Source organism: Thunnus thynnus, chromosome 7 (genome assembly GCF_963924715.1).
Source record: "Thunnus thynnus chromosome 7, fThuThy2.1, whole genome shotgun sequence".
NCBI classification, from domain to species: domain Eukaryota; kingdom Metazoa; phylum Chordata; class Actinopteri; order Scombriformes; family Scombridae; genus Thunnus; species Thunnus thynnus.
This window is the reverse complement of record NC_089523.1, coordinates 19,133,493-19,159,982: the sequence shown is the minus strand read 5'-3', so window position 1 is coordinate 19,159,982 and position 26,490 is coordinate 19,133,493. Positions and strand designations below refer to the sequence as shown.

Sequence of the window (26,490 nt, the reverse complement as noted above, 5' to 3'; positions counted from 1 at the left end):
TATGTAAGCTAACGAAAGACAGGAAACTGAAGCACAGAAATGCCAAAGACAGGTTTTTAAAGTGTCACCATTCTATAGTTAGTGTCAACCAGAGAGGTGTGACCAGTTTATTTCCTGTTTAGAACATTTCTTGCAAACAAAACTTTAAAAAATGTAAGGGAACCTTATCAAAAATGTTTATTCATATTATGATTTTTTAAACCCTCAAATATCAATATTGGTATTGGCATAAAAAATGCTGTATAGCTCAGGCTCTAATATCAACACCTCCTGAGCAATGATTTGGGAGGAAACACAAAAAGTTATCCAGAATATGAATGTAATATTCATTAATTCCTTCTTCTCAAAGTTGTTTCTGGCCCACTTTATTGCAGTGAAGATGAATAATTCAGGTCCAGTCTTTTAATGTGTTCCCTTCTTCAGTACTGATTAGACCTACAACTGAAACCTGGAGCTTTAATTACAGATCATACTTCATGTTCCATGAAACAGAAAGTAAACATATAATCTTTCAGGTGGACATTCATTTATTCAGAACGAAATACAGAACCATTTTCCAAGTCATTGTTTAAAAAAGGGAATGAAAACAAGTCAGAGCTAAAGAAGTGTGAAAAGTGACAGACTTTGACCAATCAGCAGGCGGAAACGCTGAGCTCACTAACCAACTGGCAAAGAAGCAGATCTAGTTAATGCCTTTTGGTGCATTAGCAGTACTCCTCCAAGCTACTTTCACTTACAATTATGGAAATTGACTGTAGGCTGCAGCGACACAGAAAATCATAGAGGATATTGTGTTTTGTAGCCAGACAGAGCTTGAAACCAGCAGTCGTGCATTTTAACTACAACAAAACAAATGATTCCTTTTACTATAATCTGCCAATTAGGTCATCATCATGCAGTGCGTCTGCAGAAACACATTAGTAGAGTAACGAAGGTACTAATGAACAAAGAGCTACAAGTGACTGGACAGAATAAATAGTTGACCGTAATGAAAAGACTGCAATGCTCAACATGCATGATCAGTGTGAATAATTCATGGTGGAGTGGAGAGAAGGTGTCACATGTTGCATTGCAAAGATCAATATATTATTCAATTATCAACTTACTACTTGCAATCATTACTGTAAGCAAATTAAAAACGGTGCAAATGTTTGGCAGCATCTATGACGGGTTGGTTATTAGCAAAGGAGGAAAAGCGAATGTTTGCACTTTGGCACTGGTTGCACTTCATTACTTTATATATTGTATTTGTAGTTTTTCAATAAAGATCTTTATTAAAAAAAAGTACAGTAGAGATGGAGGTCTGTATTTTTACAATTTTTTCCTGTGTTTGAATATTATTATTACATTTGCTGGGAAATTGAGATTTATAACAGTGTTAAATTGATTTTCTTTTTTTGTTATTATTATTGCCAAAGCTTCAGTGCAAGTACAGTAGCTAACTAAGACCTGTAGACTTGCTAATCAAACATCTGTTTGATCACTTATGTCTCTCATGAATAATAAAAACAAGACTTTGGAGAAAAATGGAACACAAGATATATGTTGATCTTGGAAACATGTTTGAGAGATACAATTTTTTGGGGGGGATTAAATAATACAAATGAACTAAGACAGTATTTGAATTAAAAGATGCCATATTATTTAATACAAATTAAGTTTTCATCTGTTATTCATGTGGTTAGTTTATTAGACATTATTTCAGCACTAGGCACTGTCCATAGTAAAACCTTCTAGTTTTGTATATTACAAACAAAGCACAGAACTGTTTGCTCTACACATTGAAATACTGTTATCGAGATATTACTATGTCTATAGAAGATGTGTCTGAAACATGCCTAAAATATTTAGCAGAAATTTAATTGGGGGCCAAATCATTTTAATGGGCCACTATTTGTCAACTCCTACTCTGGGACGTGTCAGTTTTATTGTTAATGCTGCAGCTTCTGAAAATTAAGACGACTTCCCATAAAATTCTGTGTTTCCTGTCACACACAGACAGATGTTCTCATTTGCTAAACATGTTGGAGGTGATTTTTTTTTCATTTTCCTCTTTTTTTCCTCAATTTGGGATTTCTCCTGCATTGTAGTTCTTGTCACTACTAACTGCCACTGTTGGGAGGAGCCTCTCCGAGTTTAGGAGAGCACAAGTTAAGCATAACCGCAGGAGTTTGGAATAATTTGTATCTGTACTGTAAAATAATCCTGAATATAACCTGCCATTTATGACTTTAATACAACATAAAACACATTGTAAAGGCAGACAGGGACTGCCAATCTGTAGTGGTCTTATTCCTATTTAGGGTCAAAGGGGCATGTCTGCATGAATGGTGTAAAAACGACAAAGAAACAGCATGCAACGGCCAAGGCAACTAGTTGATCAATAGTCGATTAAACAACCGCCAAACAATTGCTGTTTACAGCTTCATAAATGTGACAATTTGCTGTTTTTCTTTGTCACATTCTTGTAAATCGAATATCTTTGGATTATTTTTACTGTTGGTCAAGAGTATGGTAGTATGGTATTTTAAGACATCACATCACATTGTGTCCTGGTTTAGACACTGACAAAGTAATTGCAATGCTTTATATACTGCAATATCTTTGTTGCATGTCATCCTCACTCTCTCCTTCCCTCATTTTTTATAAGCTCTCAAGGGTATGCTATCTAATAAAAGCAAAAACGTCCAATCAGGCTCTGATAACTTGAGATGGGAATCTGCAGGAATGGGTGTTCAACAAACTTAATTATTAACCATTTAATTAAAATAAACTGATATATAACTCAATGATGAACATAATTGTTAGCTGCAGCTGTAGTCTATAGGCAATTTAGGGAAATTCCTCTGATCTGTGTGTCTGAGGGACAAAAACGTGACAAACACATACACTCTACAGAGAGAACCAGGACCCAGATTAAAACCAAGAACCTTCTTGTTCTGACTGGGTTAACCACTGAATCACCATGAGACCACAAACACACACACGCCCACACTTACCGAGAAATCATTATCAGGGAATAGGAATAGATCTCTCAGAGGGTCTTCCTTCAACTCGTCCCCCAGTTCAGAGATGACAGCCTCATAGTCAAGTGGATCAATCAGCTTAGGCTTCTCTTGCTGCAAATAGAGACACAAAGATAAATGATCAGTATTCATGCATTTGGCTGTTAAACGATCCGATCCGATCCGATACGTTACAATACGATAAGTTACGATACAATACGATACGATACACAGAGTATTAAAAAGTGTCAAATATTGAAAGTTGGCTTAAAATATTTGGTCAGATTTAAAATCAAAATCAAATGTAGATTTATTTTATTCAGGCAAGTTCTTTATTAGAACACAGACGGTGACATTACAGAAAAGTGTCATATTTTTTTAAATTTGCTGTATAAAACATTTTCACATTCTCCAAACTAGAGTATCAAAAAAAGTAGCATCTGCATCTAACTTCAGGAATTGTATTGGCACCGATATTAAAATGTTCAAATGTGTGAAACGTTTGAAAAAATGTCCTCAAGAATGAAAGGGAGGAGGAATGGAGTGGTCTTTTATTTAACTAGATTGATGCTATGACTTGCAGTCTCCGTGGCAGATACTCCCCTAAAAATGTGGGACTTAAAGATGGAAATGGTCACAGTAAATTAGCAATAGACAACACACAATCTAACCATTCTGGAAAAAAAACATAATGACCATGACATTTCCTGCGTTTTGCTATGACATCATTAGGACTTAAAATAAATCATGGAGGAAGTAGCTGAACAGCAACAGCTACAACAACTGTGGCACACCTCACAGAACAATACAACTGTGAACTTGTTTTAAATAAACTGAAATGAAAAAGCACTATGTGACATATTACAGACATAGTAAGACAGCTTTAGTGTCACAATCTAAGCCTGTCAGTGGCAAAAACAAGTACTTTTAGTGGACGTACATTGACGGGGTGCTATTGCCCCAGGGTGTTGGTTGATTGGAGCCCATTTCACGGCTGCTGGCTAAAGCTCTGTCACTCAATACTAAACCAGTTTCCAAATTTGTTGTCCCCATTCACTTAGACACAAAAAGATGGGAAAATAGGGTCCTGCTTGAAAAATACTAAAGTTTCCACTCATCTTGGTCTACAACCAGATATGGGTGGGATTTCCTTTCAGTACAAGAACACTTACTGACACTATAACCACAAACATGAAAACATCGCATACAAGACAAGCTTTCCAACACTTGCTCCACTTGCTTACGTCCCTGACCACTTTTTAGACACTGACTGTATAAACCACCAAAGTGAAACGTGTAAAATGATAATGTACCTCTGACAAACCAATCCATTGCAGACTCGATTTCTCTTTCTCAAAGAGATTTAAAAACTACAATTAAACATTATGCAAGTTACTCAATGAGTCACACAAAAAACAACATTTTCAACATGTGTTCAACAGATCTAGGACGGTGGAAAAGTACTTCTGTCATTCAGAGAATAGCAGCAGAGCAGAAACAGCAGTAAAACGAGAGCTGTGGTCAGGAAGACAGAGGAAGTAATGATCTCTGTTTAGGTTCACACGCATACAGTGCAGACCGGGGCCTTTATCAGCTACCTTAACAGAACAGGCCTTGGCACACGAGCAAGAGACAGCACAGGGGAGTGGGGGGCAGGAGGCAGGGGGCAAAAGCAAGAACAACTGAAAGTGATGCATGTTTTATGACAGCTCTCTCCCTTTGTACTGCCCGTACAATACATATATTGTTTACCGTTATATTTACTTTTATGCAGTTTGAAAAATATGTATGCTGCTTTATATTCTGTCCAGATCTACAATGTGTTTACCCAGAATTTTATTTTGTTTTTTCCTTGTATTTATTCAGTCCAACTTTTACTAAGTATTGCACACATGCATGCAGAATTCAATAATAAATACTGCTTTAACCATTAGTTGATTAATCAATTAGCCAAATGAATTGTCAACAATTAAAATAACTGATTAATCTTTCGAATCAATTAAACTAATAAGACAAAAATTAAAAACATATCACTGTGAATTAAATATATTTGCATATTGGACTGTTGGGCGGACAAAACAAGAAAATCTTACAGACTAAACAATTAGTTAATTCATTGAAACAATACTTAACATATTATTAATAATACTGATAATGGAAATAATCTGTAGTTGTAATAGCCCTAATAATTAGTGAGTAAATCTTTTTTTTTAAAAAAACTTGCTTTTCTAGAACACAAGCATATAAATGACATAGAAAAGTGATAGGCAGGCAGATATATTAAACTTGAGGTTTTCATACGCATATAGTGACTCTACTCTGACCCATATGACGTCAGTGTTTCAGGGGATAGGCTGGCTTTCCCAACACAAGATGATATCTCTCAGAGATTGTACCGTGAGTTCTGCTCAGTGCACATTAGTGATATATACATTATTTAATCTGTCAACTTCAAAGTATTCTTCTCTAGGTGGCTTTTCCTGTCACAGAGCCTTGTTCAACAAACTGTAACCAACAAATGTTGAAAAAGAGGAAATGAAGCGCACAATAATCATCATAAAACACTGTTTAGAGACTGAAGAGCATGACCATAGATAAAGGTATATAAATCACACTTACAACTATGGTTGATAGCAAGCAGACATATGTAAAGCACAGATAGTAAATGTGGTAGTCGGTTAACACTAGAGCTGATGAGTATGATGCAGCAGTGACAATAACCAGCAAAGACAGAGGGAGACATACAAATACATACAATACTCAGACGGTTGAAATCCGATCGCACTCGTTTGCTCTTTACTTTCCTCCTGAAGGTGATTTTACTCCTGAAGCTCATTGCCAGCAGACTTAAATAAAGTTACACTATTAAACAAAAACGCAGCTGACTTCTACTAACAAGAGAAAAAAAAAAACGGTCTACATTCAAAGTGAGCTTAACAAAACACACACCGCGGGCATGTGTTCTATCAGAAGCAGAACTAGCACTGAGTGGGGTTTGAGTCGTCTGTCAGCGCACGTGGATGTTGAGGAAGTTGAAGGTGATGTCCAACACACATGAACACGGTTCAACACACGCAACCACATGCACAACAACCACATACATACAAACGAAGACAGAGAGAAAATCCCCCAAAAGAGAAATCAACCAACCAGACACTTCAGTTTCTGTTCATCACATTCTATGACTCTCAGTGTCTTTTGCTTTAAAACAATTGTGCGAGAATGCAATTTAAAGCATTACTGTCTGTCTGAACAAATCAAGGGTTCGAAAGGAGAGAAGATCCATTATTCTTACACTCTACATTACAAACAGACACAGTAAGGGGCTACTCCCCACTCTACAGTTAAACACTATCATGCATTCACACACATCTTACCTCCTTTTTTCAAAATTTATCAATAGCACACCCTCAGACCACACATGTTCACATACTTGCATGTAGCCACCATGCAAACCATCAACTTCCTGCTCTAAAGTGAGTTTGCCCTCCTTACTGTACATGACAACAAAAAATAAAAAGTAAGAGAATTCTTCACACATGTTTGTTCTCATCGTAATACATGAATACATTTAACACATGAATGCAGAATAACATTAACATTTATTTGGCTGTACACACACAGACACTCACTTCCCCCAGATTAAACCTCATAGCAGAACAGAGATCTGTAGAAGAGGAAACAACTTCTGATACTGCCCTTCTGTTTACCTGTTGTTGATACATTACATGAAACAGCACCAGTAGACTTTTTGGGAGAACTCGGAAAGATAAATGGTGTTCTTCATTTGAATGGGTCATTTCATCAAATAAAAAAACAACATATTGTCTCACTCACCTCTAGTGGTATAACCATACAGATAGGTTTTGTTTTTATTCACCCATATTTTTAAATGAAATGTGCCCTCTTCACCTCAAGTAAATGGTGAATAATCTTTGAATAATCCGCAGAGCACTGTCTGTTGATTATCCGCATACTGTACAGAGTATATGAGACACAGTTTCTTAAAAGAAACATTGCTGAAACATTGAATTAAAAAAAAGAGAAAAGTTATTTCAAAGCAAATAAAACCAAAAAGAGGTGAGAAATATGTTTGTTTGTTTTTGTAATTTGGGTGAACTAACCTTTTAAAGCATTTGAGACGAATTAGACATAGAAATGTAGAATTGTACAATGTGAACAATGATAATGTTTTCACATATCGTTCTTCACACCGTCCTGCTAAATGTTGCAGTGCATCACATCAGTTAACGGCAGCTGGTTTTGGTCAAGTAATGTGACATAATAACCAAATCTGAGGTTAGAGTGCAAAAACCATTTCACATTTGTGAAGAAAACTGATGGGGAGCAACATGTAGTAGAAATTCCGTGTCAAATATAAAGTTGTGAAATACAGTCATTGTGTGCTAGCATCTTGCTATTCATGAGATTGTACGATTCAACAAACATGAATGAGAAAGGATCTCCAGTTAGCACTATGTCTTGTGATTTAACTGAGCAGAGTGAAACAACATGGCCCTGCAAGTCTACCAGGACAAGTAATGCATTAATCTTAATCTACTGTATGCTGTCCTAATTTAATAGCCGCTAATAAGTCTTTGATGTTTTGCATCTGAAACATTGAATCATAATAACTCTCAGCACTGCGCTCCTTCAAGCCTAGTTAACGTCTGCAGCAATATGCAGCAGTTCAACCTCCCTTTTCTTCCACTCACTCCTCCCTCCATCCTTCCTCTGTTCTGCACCAGCTGCCTCAGTTGGCTCCATCCCTCCTCTCTCTTCCCCTCCTCTATCGCTTCCTCATCTCATCAAACATCCTCAGCGCACTCCTTTATTTCTTCTTCCTTTGATTCTCTCTCCGTCTCCTCTCCGCTCCCTTGTTCTCACCCTATTAAACATCCCTTTTAACATCTCTCCTCCAGGCCCCCGCTCCTGTTTCTCGCTCCCTCCCTCTTAGCAGGGGTGAGGTAGAATGGGTGTTGATGTTGGTAAACTACAGCTGTGAGGAGGGCACAAATAGAGCACTAGACTGGTGGCTCACAGCGTGGCTTTCCTCCAGAATAACCACGAACAAGGGAGCGAGACAGAGGGTGAAGAGGGGGAGTACTCTGAATTAGTCGGGAGAATAAAGAAGAGCGGAATAAATCTAAGTTGAGAAACAATTAAGATCGAGAGCCAAAAAAAAGACAAAGATGGAGAGAAATCACAGGGTTCACCTCTTCGCACATCATGTACACAAGCTGGCCCGCATCATTCTCAAGTGTAGATTTAAGGGCTTATCATCTCGTTACGGGAAAGATGTGAGGAGAGTGTGACAAAAACTGAGGGATGGGGGAGTGAGAAAGATTGATAGGGAGTAAGAGAGAGACAGAAAGGGAGAGAGAAAGAGGGGGACAGAGACAGCTGAGACAGCAGAAGAAACCAGACAGAAGCCATCTGCTTTATATCATTAGAGCAATACAGGTTCTGGAGGAAGACACTGTGGGACTCATGGAGATTCATACTTTTAAAAGAAGTTGCTCCACTGATGAAAAAAACTTTTTTAGGCTCAATTTTAATGTGAGTTGAGTTAGTGGTGTAAAGCCCATGAATCTTTCTAACTTTCTCGTCTTGTTCCTAAATAGTTTTTGGTGGCTGTTGTCTGTACTTCACACATCTATTGTCCATTCAGCTGTGTGTTGGTCACTATACAGACCATACACAACCCCTATGGACAAATGTTTTCCAAATGAACACATCATGTCGACGACTAATTAACCAACCAGTAACACGTTATCGAATGTCACTCAAGTAAGGAGTCAAGACATCAACACCAAGGAGGAGTGACAGTGGTCAGGGAGTGACTGGAGAATTTAAATTTTTGCCCTGACCACAGTGTCAGTGACAGGGTGACAGAAGGATAGAAAGGCTGTACTTTCTATCTGGCATACTGTACTTACGGGATGTCTGACAACCAGTGATGTATCATGTGTTAGACCCTAGCCTGTCAAAGTGAACTGTCTTGGTTTAAATCTTACTTTTCTTGCACAGTCTGCAATTTTGTCCTCAAACACTGCTGTATCCTAGAGAGTCCTTGATGGAAGCCATGATCACATCCGAATGTCTTAAAGAAGTCTTAAGAAGTGTTTTGCCTTATATCCTGTGATTTATGAATAAACCAGTCAATGGTACTGGTCTCACTCAGTTTAAAACTTCAGTTTGAACCCCTTTTTATCATCTCTTTAAGGCTGCAACTAACAATTATTTTTATTATCGATTAATGTGCCAATTATTTTCTCAATTAAGCAATTCATGGTTTTCTATATTCAATGTCACATTATAGTTAAAAACATCGGTTATAATTTCCCACAGCAAAAGGTGATGTCTTCAAATGCCTTGTTTTGTCTGGGCCAAAAGTCATCCCTTGATTTAACATATTTGACCGTGGTTCTTGAAGAATGTAGCTTCTTATAACAACAGCTTTAAGGTTTTATGAACACAAATGAAGTTAATGGGAAATTTAAATCTGGCCACAGTATGGGGGAAGCTCTAAAAGTTATTAATGGATATTTACAGCTGGTTATCCTCTGTTTAGTGCAGGCTGCATTTGACCTTTGGAGTTCCCAAAGGTTCCATACTAAGGAAATTCCCTGTCTCTAAGCTGTCACTTGGTCACATTTTGGGAAATCAAAAGTTTTTATGCAGATGACACACAGCTGTTCTTTTCTCTTGACCCACTTAATATCCAGCAACTTGACTCCCAGCAGGACAATCTAAATGATGAAACAAGTGGATGTCAAAAACTTTTTGGGGATCAACACTGTCTCTTTTACTGAAACTGCTCTGCTGAATACAGCTGTTATCTAAGATCTGATATTATGGCCTTTTGTGACTCATATTTATAAATGAGTCTATTTTAAACCTGCAGTGCGTAACTTTCACATATAAACGTACGTCAGTTACATTCAAGCCCTTGCCAAATGAGTTCACACAATGCTGATAAAGCCTATCACTGCCTGTACTTCACAGTGTACAGAGTTTTTAAATATCATGTCAGCCAGGGCTTTCCCACTCTGGCTGTTTGAATGTGCACCCAGAGACTTCTGCCGGCCAAACCAGCTATCTTCTGGTTAGCCCTCTGCTGACCTGAAGGGGGATAAAATAATTTAATCATGCGCCTGTTCTAGACTTGCCAAATGTTAATGGACCAAATGGATCAAATTCTGATAGTGAAATAAGTCATTTCTAGGCTATGTCGGAGCCTATGACGTAAGCACTTGTCGACAGTGTTTTTGTAATTACTCTCACTGCCAGAAGGGGGAGACAAAAGTCCCGCACTCCAGCTTTAAACATGTCTGTGACATTTTATTCACCAAAAGTTGTTTAGATTTCTCTAAATCCATCTTTTCTTACAGTTCAGATTCCCCTCTGTCCTCCAGCAGGCTGTTTCAGAAGATATTTACATAAAGTCTGCATTATTAATAACCACCTACTCCAATTGGCTGGAGGCGTGGCTCCCATCTTCACCCCCAGCCAATCAGAATACAACCTTATGCATAATGCAAATTCCCTTACACTGCATCTTTACCTGGAGTAATATCTGCAGCTGGAGACATAAGACAGTATATAGCGCTCTATGAACCAGAGTCTGATCATGAATGGGAAAGGGTTCAAATGTAGCTGGAGGTCACTAGCTTAGCTTTAGCACATATGTTATATTCCTTTAGCTGAGTAACAGAAAGAAACAATGTTTTAAAACTCCAAAAATTGCAGATGAAAAAGTTGAAAGTCCTGTGGTCTACTGAGTATCATTAAGCAGCCTGTTGGCTATAAAATGTGCAGAAGACACAGACAACCACTTGCCGATAACAGAGGGAAGACTGTCTCCAAAAATGAATTTCAGCCATTCTTGATGTTAATTTCCATCCTATGGAAGGCTATAGAGACTTTTTAGCTGCTGAACAACCCGCAATACCAGTGTCCTGCTTTGCTCGTCATCTGGCTGATATGCAAACTCCAACTACAGCAGGGGTGGGTTCATGCTAAAGCTTTCTAGCATATTTGATTTGACTTTCTGGTGTGAAGTAGTAACAGGTTCCACCTCAAAACCACTAGTTCTTGAGCCACAAATTTCAAAATTTCAAATAACTTAAAAAAAAACCTGAGGAGATGGAATTGAGTAATTTACCAGCACAGGGCCTCCACCATCACTCTACTCTATCCCAAAGCTCATTTTCTTGTTTTCCACAATATCAGCCCTTTAAGAAAAGTCCCATCTTTGTTTTTAAAGAGGTGACTTAGGATTTTTTTTCCCAACATGATTGCATTTTGGCATAAATTCTTTCAACTGTGAATATTTCAGGCATACGTTGGAGGCAGTTGACATGAACATATCTCATGCTACAAGGAGTTAGTGCAGTACTTTCTAGCGCAGCTTGGGCTGAATAAATCCACTCGTTCCCTTGTACTCTTCAAGAACCTGCAGGTTAACATGTTTTTACAGCATAAACTATCATGACTCATGATAGTTTGACTCAGTTTGCTATGGAGACCAGAAGAAGGGGCACCAGATGAGGGAGAAACAGAAAGGATGACTGTAAAGATCGCACTCTGCCAAAACTCTAACATTTTTTCCACTGGGCTTACAGAAACCAGGGTCTTCCTGGGAATAAAAAAAAAATCTGGCTGGCCAACACTAGGGGATACAGATACCAAACAGATGGCTGACATGCAGCATTGTGCTGAAAAGTCAGTAAGTTGAAACACACACGCAGTTTTATGCAATTCATTCATTGATTTCTTTATCCACTCATTCATTCTTTCACGCATTTATTCACTTTACAAAACACTGCAAACCCACCATGTTATTCGTGGTTTTGTTTGAATAGCTATTTTTATCATCTTCTCTGTAGACCATGTGCAGAGAAAGCAGATTTTTCCCACAGAAACTAGATTCCTCATGTCTGACCCCACCATCCCCCTCTTTTCACCTCCCTCCATTTCCGTCCCTCTGCCTCTCAGCTGTGAGGGGGAAACAATCAGGCCCCAATCGTTGATCATACATCAACCTCAGCAACAGAGAGAAAGAAAGCGGCAGTAAGAAAGAGAATGTTTGATAAGGGATTAAAGAGATGCTGTAAAGAACAGAAACAAAGAAAGCCAGAGGTAAGTTCATCTTCTGCTTCAGTCTAGCAAAACTGAAACTGAAAACTAAAACAGAACTTTTATCCTTTGACTCCAGATGTGTCTCCATCATTGACACACAATAACATATACACATGCACGTCCAAACATGATGCACACCACTACTCCTCACCCACTCACTGTACTGTACTCCCCTCTACCTGCCCACACATGCATTAGGTAGAAAAGCAGAGTTAATGGAGAGTAGTGCTGGTTACCATTACAATGATGGTCAGAGGTGAGGTGGTAGTGGTATAACCCTCTAGGGTGGGCGTGGCAGCATCCAGTGACATTTGGTCCTGTCGTGAACACATGTGACCGCAGTCCGCTCCGCCCACTGAGCGTAGGAGCAGGACCACACTGGCTGAACAACCCATAATCCTCTGTTGTTGGCTCCCAGTCCAGCCTGATCCCGTCCAGCAGTATGTGAGGTTTCTTGTCTATCCCAGCCGATCAATGACAAAGTTCAGTCCAATCCAGCGCCCTGGTCCAGCCAGTGGTGCTGTGCTATGTTCAAGCCCTGTAGGATAACTGAGGCTCCATCCTACCCTCCCTTGCCCTATTTCACCTTCCCCTTCACTGCTACCAGTCCTGCTTTACAAGCTTTCTGTGTCTTTCCTGCGCTGCTCTGCTCCAGTCTCCAGCTCCTAATGTTGCTGTTGCTCAGCATACACACTGGCAGCCTTACATGACTCTCTCTCTCTCTCTCTCTCTTCCTCTAATACACACACACTGACTGCAGCTGTGCACAGTTCAGCCCAGCCCAGCTCACCAAGCAAATCACAGTCTGCAAGAGCTGTCAGCTGACCAGAACCAGCTGCTGCACACACACACACACACATACACACATATAAAGCTACATAATTTTTCCTGATTTTCATTCTGCAGCACTCTCCTTCTCAATTTTTCTCCCAGTCATACCAGTCCTTTCAAGTTTGAGTTTTGCTGGCTGTGTTTTTGCATTTGTGGTTTGTGCACTCACGCTATCCCACACTCAAGACTTGATTTGGTAAAATAAACTGTTGCATATTTTAAAGAGAGTTTAGAGATTGCGATGTGTTTTTTGCATATGCATGACTTTGCTACATAAATTCAGCTTAACGTTGCGGAGTCAAGGCTGGCAGTATGTGTGTGAGGCTCTGGGGAGAGTGTTTGGGAGTGGTGAGCAAGGCTATTGAACGGAAAGAGGATGGAAAGTGGGGAGTGGGCGGCTTTACAGATGAGGCGTGCATGTGGAGTTTTAGGACTGTAGAGCTGGCATGTGAAATTCCCCCTGAGTTTAGTTCAGCACACAGACAAGGACACAGGACTGAATTACGTGAAGTATTCGGTTCCATGACGTCACTTTTGATGTCCCTTGAGTGACAACATCACTTTCACCACTCTTAATTTCTCTCATGTCACAAACATCTGGTCTTGTTTTATTCTTCATGTTCCATTTTTCACTCTGTGTGGCCGTAGTGAAAGAAAAAAAAAAAGTGCATTCTCCGAACAAAATGGTTTTCATATGTTTCAAGATCTTCGCATTATAAAATCCCCCTTATTTTTTCTATGCCAGTCGTACTTGTTGAATCAGATGTTGTCCAAATCATAGATTGTAAAAAAATGTGGACATAACATGAGTTTTGCCACCCAAAAAACTCAGCCTGGATCTTTTTAGAAATTTTTTACTTGGTTGAGGGGGAGGAGGTGAAGTGAACAGACGTCGCCAACTGAATGTGACAGAGATGCCTGTCAGTCAATCAAAGACTGCCCAAAACATCAAGCGCCACTCACTGCAAGTTGGAAGTCGGGACAGGGCTACATGTCGTACACATTAGGGTGGAGCTACATGTTTTACAGAACGGCCCCCCATGCAAAAAAGTTTATAAATAGTCTCTCAGCAATGAAAAAACAGCTATAGGCAGTAGATTTGTAATTTAATGTGTTTGCTGGCAATATCTAATGTTGCTCATCATGAGTTGTTTAGATTGACATTATTTACTTAAACTATTTTTTACTCATCAGCATCTTAGTTTTATTGAGAATACATAAGATGTTAACTAAAGCTAGTGGGCAGCTAAGCAAGCTAGTGCCAGTTATCTACAACAGATGTATGTAACAGATGATTATGCTTTTTTTTAACATTTACATTAAGACAGATTTTAGATTTGGTCTACAAGAAGTCCATAATCATTCCAAAGCTGTGATGGTGTGATATGGGGTGGCCAACACAGTAAGAAATTATACTTACAGTGCAGTAATCCTTTATTGAAGACAACTTTGACTTCCGCTCTTTTTCTCACTTGTCTCACTGTTGGCTAGCTTTAGTTAACATTTTATGTATTCTCAATAAAACTAAGTTGCTGACTGAGGAAAAACTGTTGACATAAATAATAACTGATGACTAGCAACATTACACATTGCCAGCAAACACATTAAGTTGTATTAAATTCTTCTGCCATAAAACCGTCTGCATCTCAGAGAGCACTGCTGTTAGTTATTTCATTGCTGGGAGACAACGTATAAACTTTGTTGGTGGTGGGCGTGTGAATGACGTGTAGCCCCTCACTGACTGCCAGCTTCCAGCAAGGGCCTTCTCCAAAACATACGTTTCCCTTAAGTCTTCATATTTCCTCAGTGGAACAATGATTCTCAAAATTACACAGTAGAGAAAGTGAGAGTTAAGTTAGAAAATGTTTCCATTGACTTCAATACAGTCTGAATTTTTCATAGTCAGCATCCAGCAACTATAAGAGAAACTTCAAAGTATCTTCAAAGTCTGCACATGTATCTTTGCAAGCATTTTTTTCCCAGGGTTTTTATTTATTTATTTTTGAAGTTGAATTTCAAAAAGCAAATGAATAAATGAATATTCCAGTACATTATATCACACTCAAACATGTAAATATAGCTCCCAATGCAGCCTGGGAAATGTGAAGACATACGACTAGTTACCCACACTTGGGGGGATATTTCACTTACAATATATAATTTAGCTGTGTGTATACACTGTTTTCAGAGACTGTCAGCAGATCTGCAATCAAGTGACACATAATGTATAGGTCCACACATTTGCTCACTGTGAGCTCCCCTGCAGAGAGTAGGAGGTAACCATGGTGATGTTGTTAGGTCATGATTAGGGTCATTAGAGTCCATGTTACTGTGACAGAAAATTCCACCCACCACCCACATAAATGCTCATTATTATAATGTTTTACAAAGCTAAATATAAACAGCACAACACAAATACACAGAGACATACACATAACCATGTGCACACATGCAGAATTGTAATTTCCCTCCCACACAGTGCACAAATATTAACGTGCCCCACTCAGTAGGAGATGACAGTGCATATGTCCAGTGCTCATATGTCCGTCCCCGTCCCCGATGCCTCCCCTGCTTCCAAAAACCACTGCCTCCTCTCACTAAGGGCTCTTCAGTCAGACATGCCTGATAGCAGCAGCTAAAACACACAGAAGTCACAGAGATGGCATTTGTTTGGATGCCAGGATTTCACAATGGTCCAGTCATGCAAATATGCCCACACAAACATGCCCTCTGGTTGCCAGCAAAGTTCCCATGTTACACAGCTAGTTTGGTGTTGAGCTCTCATTCACTCCACCTGCCGTCACACTGTTTCCAGACACAAAGTATATCACCATTTCCTACCCAAATCTTTTAAAGTTTACACAAATCACTGCATGTTTCCAGTAAAACTGATGCAATGCAAACATTCTCAAGACAGGCTGGCAAGATAACACAAAGAAAAAAGCACCAATAACTCTTAAATTGTGGAATTTAATTGATGCTGAGATGGCATTCATGTTATTTTCTTACAGTCATATGTCTGTGCAGACACATCATGAGGCATTTTCATGTGCCACCCTTTAAAGCCTTTATTTTGGACGGTTTCTGGTGGAGTGCATGTAACAATTAGACCTGCAACGATTAATCGATTAGTCGACAGAAAATGTATCACCAACTATTGTAATTGCTTAATAGTTTTGAGTCATTTTTAAAGAAAAAAAATACAAAAATTCTCTGGTTCCAGCTTCAAAAACAGTATTTCCTGGTTCCTTCGGTCCTCTATGATAGTAAACGGAATATCTTTGGGTTGTTGACTGTTGGTCAGGACAAAACAAGACATTTGAGGTTGCACCTTGGTTTTTGGGAAACAGTGATTGACATTTTTCACCATTTGTGGACATTTTATAGACCAAATGACTAATCAATAAATTGAAAAAATAATCAGCAGATTAATCGATAATGAAAATAATGGTTAGCTGCAGGCCTAGTAACAATGGGTGGTAATAATATCCCGATGCTGTGTCTACATTGTTGGAATTAACAAAGGAAGAGGAGGAAGTAGGAGCAAGCCTTGTTGCTTATATTCAAAATCTGTTTCAGCCTTTATTGCACATTCTCTTTATTAATATGCCAACTTTTGTGACACAGCCAAGTTTTAACATTTAATGAACAAATACAAAATGTGCATAAAATTAGTCAAATGGAAACATACTTTCATCAGTTAAATCAAAACGTTTTCCATAAGAAAAAGCTGCAGACTTAACGCAGGGCCAGTGCAGAGGGTAAATTAGGGAAAGCTACAATAGTGTCCTCACTGCATTTATTTTGTTTTTTTGGTACCCCTTTTTTTTTTCTCAATTGTTTCACTTCTCCTCCTTTCGAAAGAGAAGTGGAGGGGGAGAGATGAATTTAAAGCAAAACACCCGAGGCAATTTTCACTGAATGAGGTGGTGAGTGCTGAATTAGTGATGAGGAGCTCACACTTCCCTGGAAGGGAACGATGAAACTAACACAACCATCGTGGTTGAAAATGCAGACACAGAGATGATACAGCAGTGCAGCTCCCAGGACACCTGTCCTTGAGTTACAGCTGGTTAGGAGAATAAATAAATTACACAATGAAATGGGAGAACAAAGCCAACCATACAAGGATAATGTCACATCCCTGGACAAAACCACAAACCGCTGAACAACTATTCGTACGATGAGACTAAATAATCTGCTCTTGTAATTCTTCATTCTGTCCCTCTCTTTCTGTTTCCTTTCCCACTCACTATTTTTATCTGTATCAAATTTCTGATCTATTGGATGCACAAACCACAATAAAAGTACCTTTAGTAATACTTCATTTTAAGGACTTTTACTTAACTTTCCAAAAAGTTTCCCAGAAAGTAACCAATATGTCACTGTTTCTTTCTGTTTTAGGGAGGTACCTGGAAAGTACAGTGTAATGTGGGGCTATTTATTTAAGACAAACATTAGAGGAAATAGAGGAAGAGCTCACTGATACACTTGGTAAAGCACCCACTGCTTTCAACTGTGACCTCAGGAGAAAGAATGAGGAAACTGAATAGTAGTTAAATAGACAATAGAGGAGCACAGTTGAGTTTATAAATAGCTGCTAACGTCAAGAGAAATTTCCTTTCAATAATTTGCTAAATTATTAGAATTGAAAAGATGCATTTCATAACATTATATATATTATTCAAGTTTTAGTCCTGCAAGTTTTACTTTAAAAAAAAGTACTCATTATTATCTTTTGCGTATTAACCTGTAAGCAGCATTTAATTTTGTAGCTAGTCAAGGTGATGCTGATTTTTTTTTACTGTCGATAGTTTAATCTATAACAATGCAATATATCTTATAAGCTGATAACTTATTTTGTGGGTAAAATGTAAAGTATAAAACATGAAGACAGACTATAGATTTGCATGTTTAGCTGACCTGCAAAATATGCCACTGTATGCTATTACTCTCTGTTTTGTGAATGTCTGTGTGTGCATGTGAAACTATTTGTGCAATTGTTTGTACCTATGTCTGAGTACACGTGTCCTTACATATGCTTACTTGTAGTTCCGTGTGTGACCGGGGTTAAGCTGCATACAAATCTGAACCTCTGTAAAGGATGACATCATTGGGGTGTATAGGGCAGTGTGCCGCCACCATTTGTGGAGTTAATGTTTTCCAGCTGCACAGCCTCAGTCTCTGTAATCCCTCTGTTGCAGGCAGAACTATTACTCTGCTGAACAATGCTGAAGACGACAAAGTTGTGGTTTGCAGTTTGCAGGAGTTTGATGTGTGTGTGTGCGTGTGAATGTTGCATATGCATGTAGGTTAACTATTTAAACAAAAGACAAACAAAAGCCATTTTACTGACTTCAAATGCTTTAGCCAACTAGACCAAGTAGGAAACCACAGTCCATTAAAACTCCTGCACACTGCCCTGTAAGCAGTTAACTCTGCTATAGTTAGGTTCCCTGTAGAGCTGTAGGCTGACTCATCGCAGCGGTGTTTGATGTGGTGCATAGCTCCACAGAGTTTACTTGGGAAAACACTCTCTTGTTCCCATGGTGACCACAACAGGAAGGATGCTGTCACTCAGGGGTGCTAGGTTCGTAGCAAACTACGACTTGGCCCCTGGCACTCACAGAGAAACAAGAGGGACACAAGGTCAACCTCTTTCTGGCTACACTACCCCCCCTGTTCTAACACAGCCCCCCGCCCCCACCTCCCACCCCAACACACATACACAAAGAGAGCACACTGACTGTACTGAAGAAAAAAAAAGGGGATTCAAAGAACTGAGCATATCTGAAGGAAAATACAATTAAGAGGAGAACTCTGAACAGCTACAAACTATCAGGTAAAGTAAACCTGCTCATGATGTTATTTTTGTCTTAAACTCATTCTGATCTACTTTTCTCAGTAAAACCTCAGACTGCGGATACACCACCACAACACACTCTCTCCTGCACAAACAGGAAGATAGACAAGTTCTAATCACTTTCTACCTTACGCACTAAGGTTGTCTCAACTTGATCTCTGCATGATTCAAGATAAAATAAAAAGTAAACAGATAAGGTTTTATGTCACTATTCATGGAGAAAACATTTTAGTAATGGTACCTGTCAGGTATAGTGAAGCATTTTCATGACCTTTGTTTCATCATACTATATTTAGTGATGGTGTTTCAGGTGGTAGTACATATTTATGTAAGACTTTCTACATTCAAGTACATTTTCATTGGAACTCTAGGGGTTTCCCTCAATTCTGACTCATTTTGGTCTTGAATCTGTTGTTCCTCCAAAGGTTTTTCTGTGACTGTGTTACTCTTCTCTCTCTGTGTCACACATGTTAGATTTGTTTTTGTTTCCTGACTGTCATGTGATGCACAGCAGCTCTGTCATTTGTTGAGACAACTTAACAGGGGAAATTGGGAACGCTCAGTTTCATGCAACAGATCATCCTCCTGTTTTACAAAAACTGCAGAATGACTTTCATGTGAGAATGTGATTGCAAACAAGTATGAATCAAAATCATGATTTTAAAACCCTACTGTAATACAGTCATGCTATGGATCAGGTTGCGGACATGACAGGAGAACAGACTATGTGTAATGTCTGACAGAGTTGTACCTATGAGCTCTTTCGCAGGGGAGGTAACATGAGGAAGTGAGTCGAGAGCTACAGAACACTGCCAATGCCATCTAGTGCTGAGAACTCAACACAGCAGGCGGTGTGGACAATGAGAGAGTGCCTGACTCTGTTCCAGCCTCCACACACTTGAGTCTAACAGTTGCCTTGTTTTAAAAATGGCCTCTAGGAGGCGCTCTGTGCCAGAGATACTATCTGCTCCTCTGGCTGCTGGTTTGTTTAGAAAAGGAAGCTATTAAAATGTCTTTAACTGAGGACTAAAGTCCTGAGGCAGGAGCGATGTTCAGGGGGAGGAAGCAAGAGAGGGGGGATGAGGTGGAGAATATGGGAGAGGGGAAGTTGGTGAGGAGCAACTGCTGAGAAAAGGGGGGGTATTGTTAAAAATTTCCATTCTCCTTGCAATCACCTCCTTTAAATTCACCGGCCCACCCCCAACAACATTGAACCTCACCTTTTTTTCCTGTCCATCCATCACCCCGACCCTCTAAAGCATCGCTGAACACTTTTCGTTCTTGATAGTATTTCCACTTTTTCGAAACAAACACAAAAAACTGCCTGGTTCATGGGAAAATTAAATCCATGGGATTTGAAAGGACCTATTTTATCATAAGAGACAATCAGGCAGCATATTAGATCAAACAGAGTCTGACAGAGGAGCACCTTTAAAGATAAGGAATCAATGGGAAAGTAACTGGAGATTTTACTTAATCTTCAACATGTGTAAATAAAGAGGTCAGCTGTAAACTGGTAAAACGGGCAATGTTTTTCCTTTATTCTCTTTTTATTGCATAATTTAGTCATAAGAAATAACTGTGATACCAGAGATGGGTTTACATTCAACAACAGAGTTTATTCCAAGGAATTAACATGCCAAGTTTTTTATGATGTTAGTAGAAGTGGTCTTTGTTTCAGGTGGAGTGGTTCACCTCCATTATACAATACGGAGGGAAAGCTAACAAGCTAGTCTTAAACATTGTGATGCTTTAAGTACAGTATCGTTCCTTGATCTGCTCTTTGGAGCAATTCTTATTCACTGACTTAATGGACATAACAGAGACAATAATACCGGTCTACCTGTCTGTTTCTATCTAAAAGTCACTCTCTGACTTACACAGACATCCATCATAAGAGAAAATATCTTGACTGAGATATGAAAAGCAGCAGCAGTAGCTGTGTAGCAGCAAAAGCAGCAGAAAGACACACAGCTACTGTCACAGAGCCGGTGCCTCATTAATTCACTCTCCCACGTGGCATCTCTCCACATCTCCTCGCTGTTCTCTCCTCCCCCCGCCCCCCTCATGTCCCGTCCCGGGCCTCACCAGTCATGCACAGACGGCTGAGGTCACCGGCTTCTTATGAAATCTGCAATAAATATTTGTGATAATGCCCATCTTTCTGCAAATATATGAGGTAATAAAGCTTTTTTTGTGTGTTTGTAGGGGTATACTTTTAAACTGTAAATCAGGGCTTTTATGTTGCTATTGATGGTCAATGAGATAAAGTATCAGTTCACACTACAGGGGAGGTTTAAAGTAAAAGCAGTGAGCAGAGCAAAAAGAGCGGCTCCTTTTAATGGCGGTTTTCCATCCAAGAGAAAGAACAATAATTAGAAACAGAAAAAGGTTCCTTTGCTGCCGAGAGAGGATGTTTCGCCAATATTAATCTGTTCATCAAAACCTGATATTACTGGAAAGAGTGCTGTAGAAACATAAAAAATACCAGTAGAGCCCGACCGATATTGGCCTATCCCAGATATATCGGTATCGGCGTATATATATTGTCCGATATGCGCAGATATTTTTCTTATTTTTTAAAGTTACATATATGGCCGCATTTTATGTATATTAGATCCTTTTTCTTTTCTTTCTGTTTATTTTATTTATAGTTATTTACATTATTAAATTCTCAGTAAAGTCTACTGTTTCAGTGCACTGATATCATATTGGACAATAAAGTTTATTGTTAAACTGTAAAATATCCTGCCTCCATTACATATCTTACATACCACACATATTAAACATATTACACACATATGTGTATGTAAAGAATATCGGCCGATATATCAATAACAGATTTTTTTACTCCCTAATATCGGTATCAGCCCCAAAAGTCCAGTATCGGTCGGGCTCTAAATACCAGTACAGAAGCCATAATTCCGCTCTCAGCACTGTCATCTATCCATCGTTTTTCTGTAATCTTATCTGAGCCATTTACACAGCTGTTAGGCCTCTCCTGTTTCCTGTCCAGGTGAGAAGGTCTCCAACCAATAAGACAGTTCACTGGCTCCCTCACAATAGCCAAATCAAACTCTGAAATACCAAAACCTGTATTCTACTTCCACTACGTGTCTGGGCCACTGACACTAGGAAACCATAGCTATTCCTTAAGCAATTATCCCTAATGATTTCTGTTTCCTGTAACTCTGTTAGCTTGAAATACGTGTCCTCGCTCTGAACCTGCAATATTCATCCTAAATCAGACCAAAGCCAGTATTTACTGTTATGCAGTCATGCCAGAAACACATACCAGTACAATGGATACTATGGTTATGAGATATACGGTAATGAACATCAGTTTTGTTCAAGCCAGATCATAACGCTTTATGCCAACCCCCAAATCTACACCCTCACAGTAAAGAAAAAGCCCACTAGAATGCCTCTTTCGCAATAAATCATTCAGTCATGACGCCTACATATGACACCTACACAAAGCCTACATGCAACCTCTGTATAACCTCTACACCAGCACTAACTATCTACCAGACGCCCACTCAGCATTGCTCCTTCTCCCTGAGGTCCCAGTTTAGACGGAGGACGCAGCTGTTCTAAAGACTTTTCCTCCTGTGTTTTTATACATACTGTATTATCCTCCCTTACCTTTTCCCCCTTCCCCCATTCCCCCCAGCCCCCCCCTATCTTTCGGACTTAAAATCCCTCCCATGTCTCCCTCTCTGCCCCACGCTTTTTTCCTCCTTTATTTCTTTTGCAGATCACCTTTCAGCTTTCTGGCTGAATACAGTAAGGCATGCAAAACTGAGCATCTTTACGACTTTCAGCTACTGAGAGTTTTTGGCTGTTTCCTCTCAGACACGTATCAGCAAGACATCTCTTTGTGTCAGACAGAAGAAGCGATGAGTGGAATGAGTGGTATCTTTGCGTCAAATCTGTTTCAACTGCTGCCACTTGACAGATAAAAACTGTGTGACCTTTCAAAGAACCGTCTTCAAGTGTACTGATAATTCAGATAAGAATTAGTTAGAGCTGAATGATGTGACCTAAAATTTATATCAAATACACTATCAACACTTTGTAGTATGATAAGTTACAGATTGGTTGTTTGATCCTTTGGTTTAATGTTTTTGGTTGTTGTAGTTATTCTCAGTTTACAGTGATTTTATTATTGAGAATTGGAATTTGAGTAAGGCTGCAACTGGTGATTATTTTTATTATCAATTAATTTAACATTTTTACTTTTTTATTAATTATTTAATCTATAAAATAGTTGAAAAATGCCCATCAAAATTTCCCAGAGCCTAAGGTAATGCCCTTAAGTTGCTTCTTTTGTCCAACCAGACTAAAACTGAAAAATATTTAATTTGCAATGATATATCAAAGAGAAAAACAGCAAATCTTTACATCTGAGAAACAGCTCACATATGGCATTTTTTTCTTGATAACTGACTCACAATTGTTGCAGATTAATTTTCTTTTGATCAACTTCACGATTGATCCACTGATCATTTGAGCTCTAGTACATTTAACATGGTAAGAGTGTTGGCAAGTGCAACTTTTAGGGCTGCAGCTAACAACAATTAATCATTGAAGATAAACCTGTCGATTATTTTCTCGATTAATCAAGTAGTCATTTGGTCTATAAAATGTCAGAAAATAGGGCAAAATGTCAATCAATGTTTCCCAAAGCCCAAGGCATCACCTATATGTTTGTTTTGTCCCGACCAACAGTCCACAAACCAAAGATAGTCAGAAACCAGAAAACATTCACTTCTAAGCTGGAACCAGAGAATTTTTGTATTTTTTCTTTAAAATTTTCAATGAAAATAATTAATTAATTATCTAAATAGTTAGAATAGTAGATTCATTTTCTGTCAATCGACTTGCAGCTCTATAAATTTCATTAAGTAGTACAGAAAAAGTCATCGCATGTGACCAAATGCGTATGATGATAGCAGCCACATCTTGAAACTGCTGCCTTTTTTTGGCCGGTTATCTAGTGCGAGGGCAGCAAGTTATGACAGCTATGTCCTCTAAGACTCTGCTACTGTCAGTAAAAAGCTATCTGTTCTGCTTCAAACAGGAGCACAGCGACTGCAGACATAATAATCTGCGTGCCCTCATGCTTTTATCTTTGTGTATGGGTGCTGCTGGTGAAACATTAATAATGGCTGCTTGTGACTGTCTCTTTCTTTTATACCTTCTGTCACCAGGGCCAAGAGGACGGACACGGTCAGACGGGATTTTCGGCAGGTCAGGCGGGTTGATCAAAGTCGACAGGGAGCAGTTAGACAGGCGGAGCAGGGAGGGACAAAAAGATCTTAGAGAGTGTTTAAGGATTTGACCACGTAACAAAAACACAGTTCTGTTTCAAGATTTATAGACTTTGTGGACGGTTTGGATCATCTGACACACACACATTTTCTTTACATCCTGCCAATTTGTTAACTAATTAGATCACTCCTCTTTTTGTCTTGTCCTGTCAGCCACTGGATGCAGATAACGAGGGAAAGTCCACATCACATATAACTGTCACACAATGTGTGTGAGTGTGTGTGTGTGTGTGTGTGTGGATACAACAGGGCGAGGGCAGCAGGGCATGGGGGTCGGACAGTAATGGCAGTAGCATATTCAGGCCTCCTACTCTGGAATGTAGAGTGAGGGAGAGACACAACACTGCAATTCACTCGCAGAGAGTCGGTGAACTATTCTTAGTCCAGTATGTGAAGTGGACCCCCCCCCCCTCCCCTCTCCCCACTCTCCCTCTCCCTCTCCCCCTCCCTGAGGGCCGTGAAAAGAGTCGAGATGGACGGGTGGACGGTGGTGTCCATTAAGGTAGGGGCAGGATAGTGAGGCTGGATGGAGAGCTTTAGAGAAAGAGAGGGAGAGAGAGGATAAAAGTTAAGCTCCAGTGAGGCAAAGCCTGGTCAGCTAAGTCTGAATGGAGCAGTTCACTAGCTGTGAAGCCTCTCCAAAGAGCCTATTGTAAACTTACGTTGGCACAATGCATGAAGCCCCAGGGACCTCTCTCTCTCCTCCTCCTCTCATGTGACCTCTCACAAAACACTGACATACAGACAGACACATACTTCTCCTCGATCCAGTTTTCCTACCTAGACTAAACAGACTTTTTTGTCTTCTTCTACAATTCAACAACAGGCGGTCTGACACTACAAGGCTATTGCAAGGGGGAAAAAAAAGAATTTCCTGCACTCACAACCAGCTATTAAATTCACACATGCGCGACTGAGATCACTGTGCAGCATCATGCAGAGTTCAAACAGTGGGGGAATTCAGCAGCAGACAGTGTCACCAGTGACAGTGACAGGCTCAAAAAAAATTTTTTTTTTCCTCTGTTCCTCTCTCTGCTTTTATTTCTCTGTGCTCTCTGAATGAGTCATTGAGAAGATACACACCAAGGCCTGGTAGTGCACGGTCCTACTGTTATCGGGCAAATGCGGCTGAGTCGTCTGCAGCTCAGTCATAACAAATGTCAAAGAGCTATTCATCTCCCCTAATCCCTTTCTCTATTCTCTTGTCTGCATGCACACACACGCACACACACACACACACACACACCGGTGACACTAGAAGCATTCACTCAAAATAACAAGAGTGAGAACTGAAGAAGCGAGTGAATGTAATCCAGTTTATTTTGAGAAAGAATGAGGAGGGGAAGGCAATTAGGGAATTCATGTAGAGATGGATAAGGCAAAGTGAGAAAAAAAAAAGCAGAAAAGGAACGTAGCAGAGGAGGTAAGAAGTGAAAATATAAGAGAAGGAAAGGCACTGAGGTTACGTGCCACCCTGCTGGGGAAATCTCTGAAGTGATATGAACACACATTTAGGTTTGCACCACACGACAAAGATGCCATGAAGAACTGCACAGCATGGCCTCTCATGAAAAACTGCATGCCGAGTTGTTCAGAGACACAATATGCATGGTGTGAGAAAAGAGACAGAGCGAGCATGACATCCTGTCCCACACTGTCGGGGCTTACGCAAACACCACCCAGAAAGTGACACTTTGAAAATCTGGTTTGACACACATAGAGTGTAAAGATATGACATACGCAAAAACTGAGGCGGAAAGGTGTACAGACTGTGAGGCACCTCTTTGATGATGAGTATGTCACTCATCGCATGCATCAGTAAGAGTGAAACTCTGGGCCCAAGAGGTGACACAGACACAAAATAAATCATCTAAATGTGTGCCACCCACGCAGAGTTAGTTCAATATTATCCTTTTCATGGTGTGTGTCTCCTACCCATGAAAAACGTCATATGGTACCATCTATCATTGATAATTTAGCTATAATCAGAAAAGTGAATATTTTATTAATTAAAAGTTCTTAATATCTATATTCAAATATGTGTTTTACAATGTTAGCTGAGGTGCTATGTAAGGTCATCCCCGTCCACTATAAAAAAACTGTGGGAAACTCTGATAATCATTCAAGTGCTGGTTTAATAGTTCCACTGCAATGTTAAGGGCCAAACGCTCCTTTCTTGATTGTTCTTGCTGGAAGAGTCTCTTGTCTCTCACAGTCTTACTTATATGGTTATACAATCCAACTGCAGTATGTCTTCCAAAATCCCAACTTATGTAAGAGAATAACTGTATTGGCAAGGAAGGAAATGTCACTG

At 39.5% G+C, this 26,490-nt stretch overlaps 1 protein-coding gene across 7 annotated transcripts in view; it reads right to left on the bottom strand.

Moving 5' to 3' along the window:
* Positions 1-26,490, bottom strand: part of dock10 (dedicator of cytokinesis 10) — a 68,563-nt gene that overhangs the window by 32,418 nt on the left and 9,655 nt on the right. For 3 of the 7 annotated variants that reach the window (XM_067594734.1, XM_067594739.1, XM_067594740.1), the window contains exons 1-2: positions 12,386-12,825; positions 3,000-3,119 (exon numbers count right to left, since the gene is read on the bottom strand). In XM_067594734.1, the coding sequence (XP_067450835.1) occupies positions 3,000-3,119; positions 12,386-12,544 (279 nt within the window). In that variant the 5' untranslated portion in view covers positions 12,545-12,825. Of the gene's footprint in view, positions 1-2,999; positions 3,120-5,760; positions 6,000-12,385; positions 12,826-26,490 lie in introns of those variants that run through there. The other 4 variants (XM_067594736.1, XM_067594735.1, XM_067594738.1 and 1 more) reach the window with 3 other exon arrangements.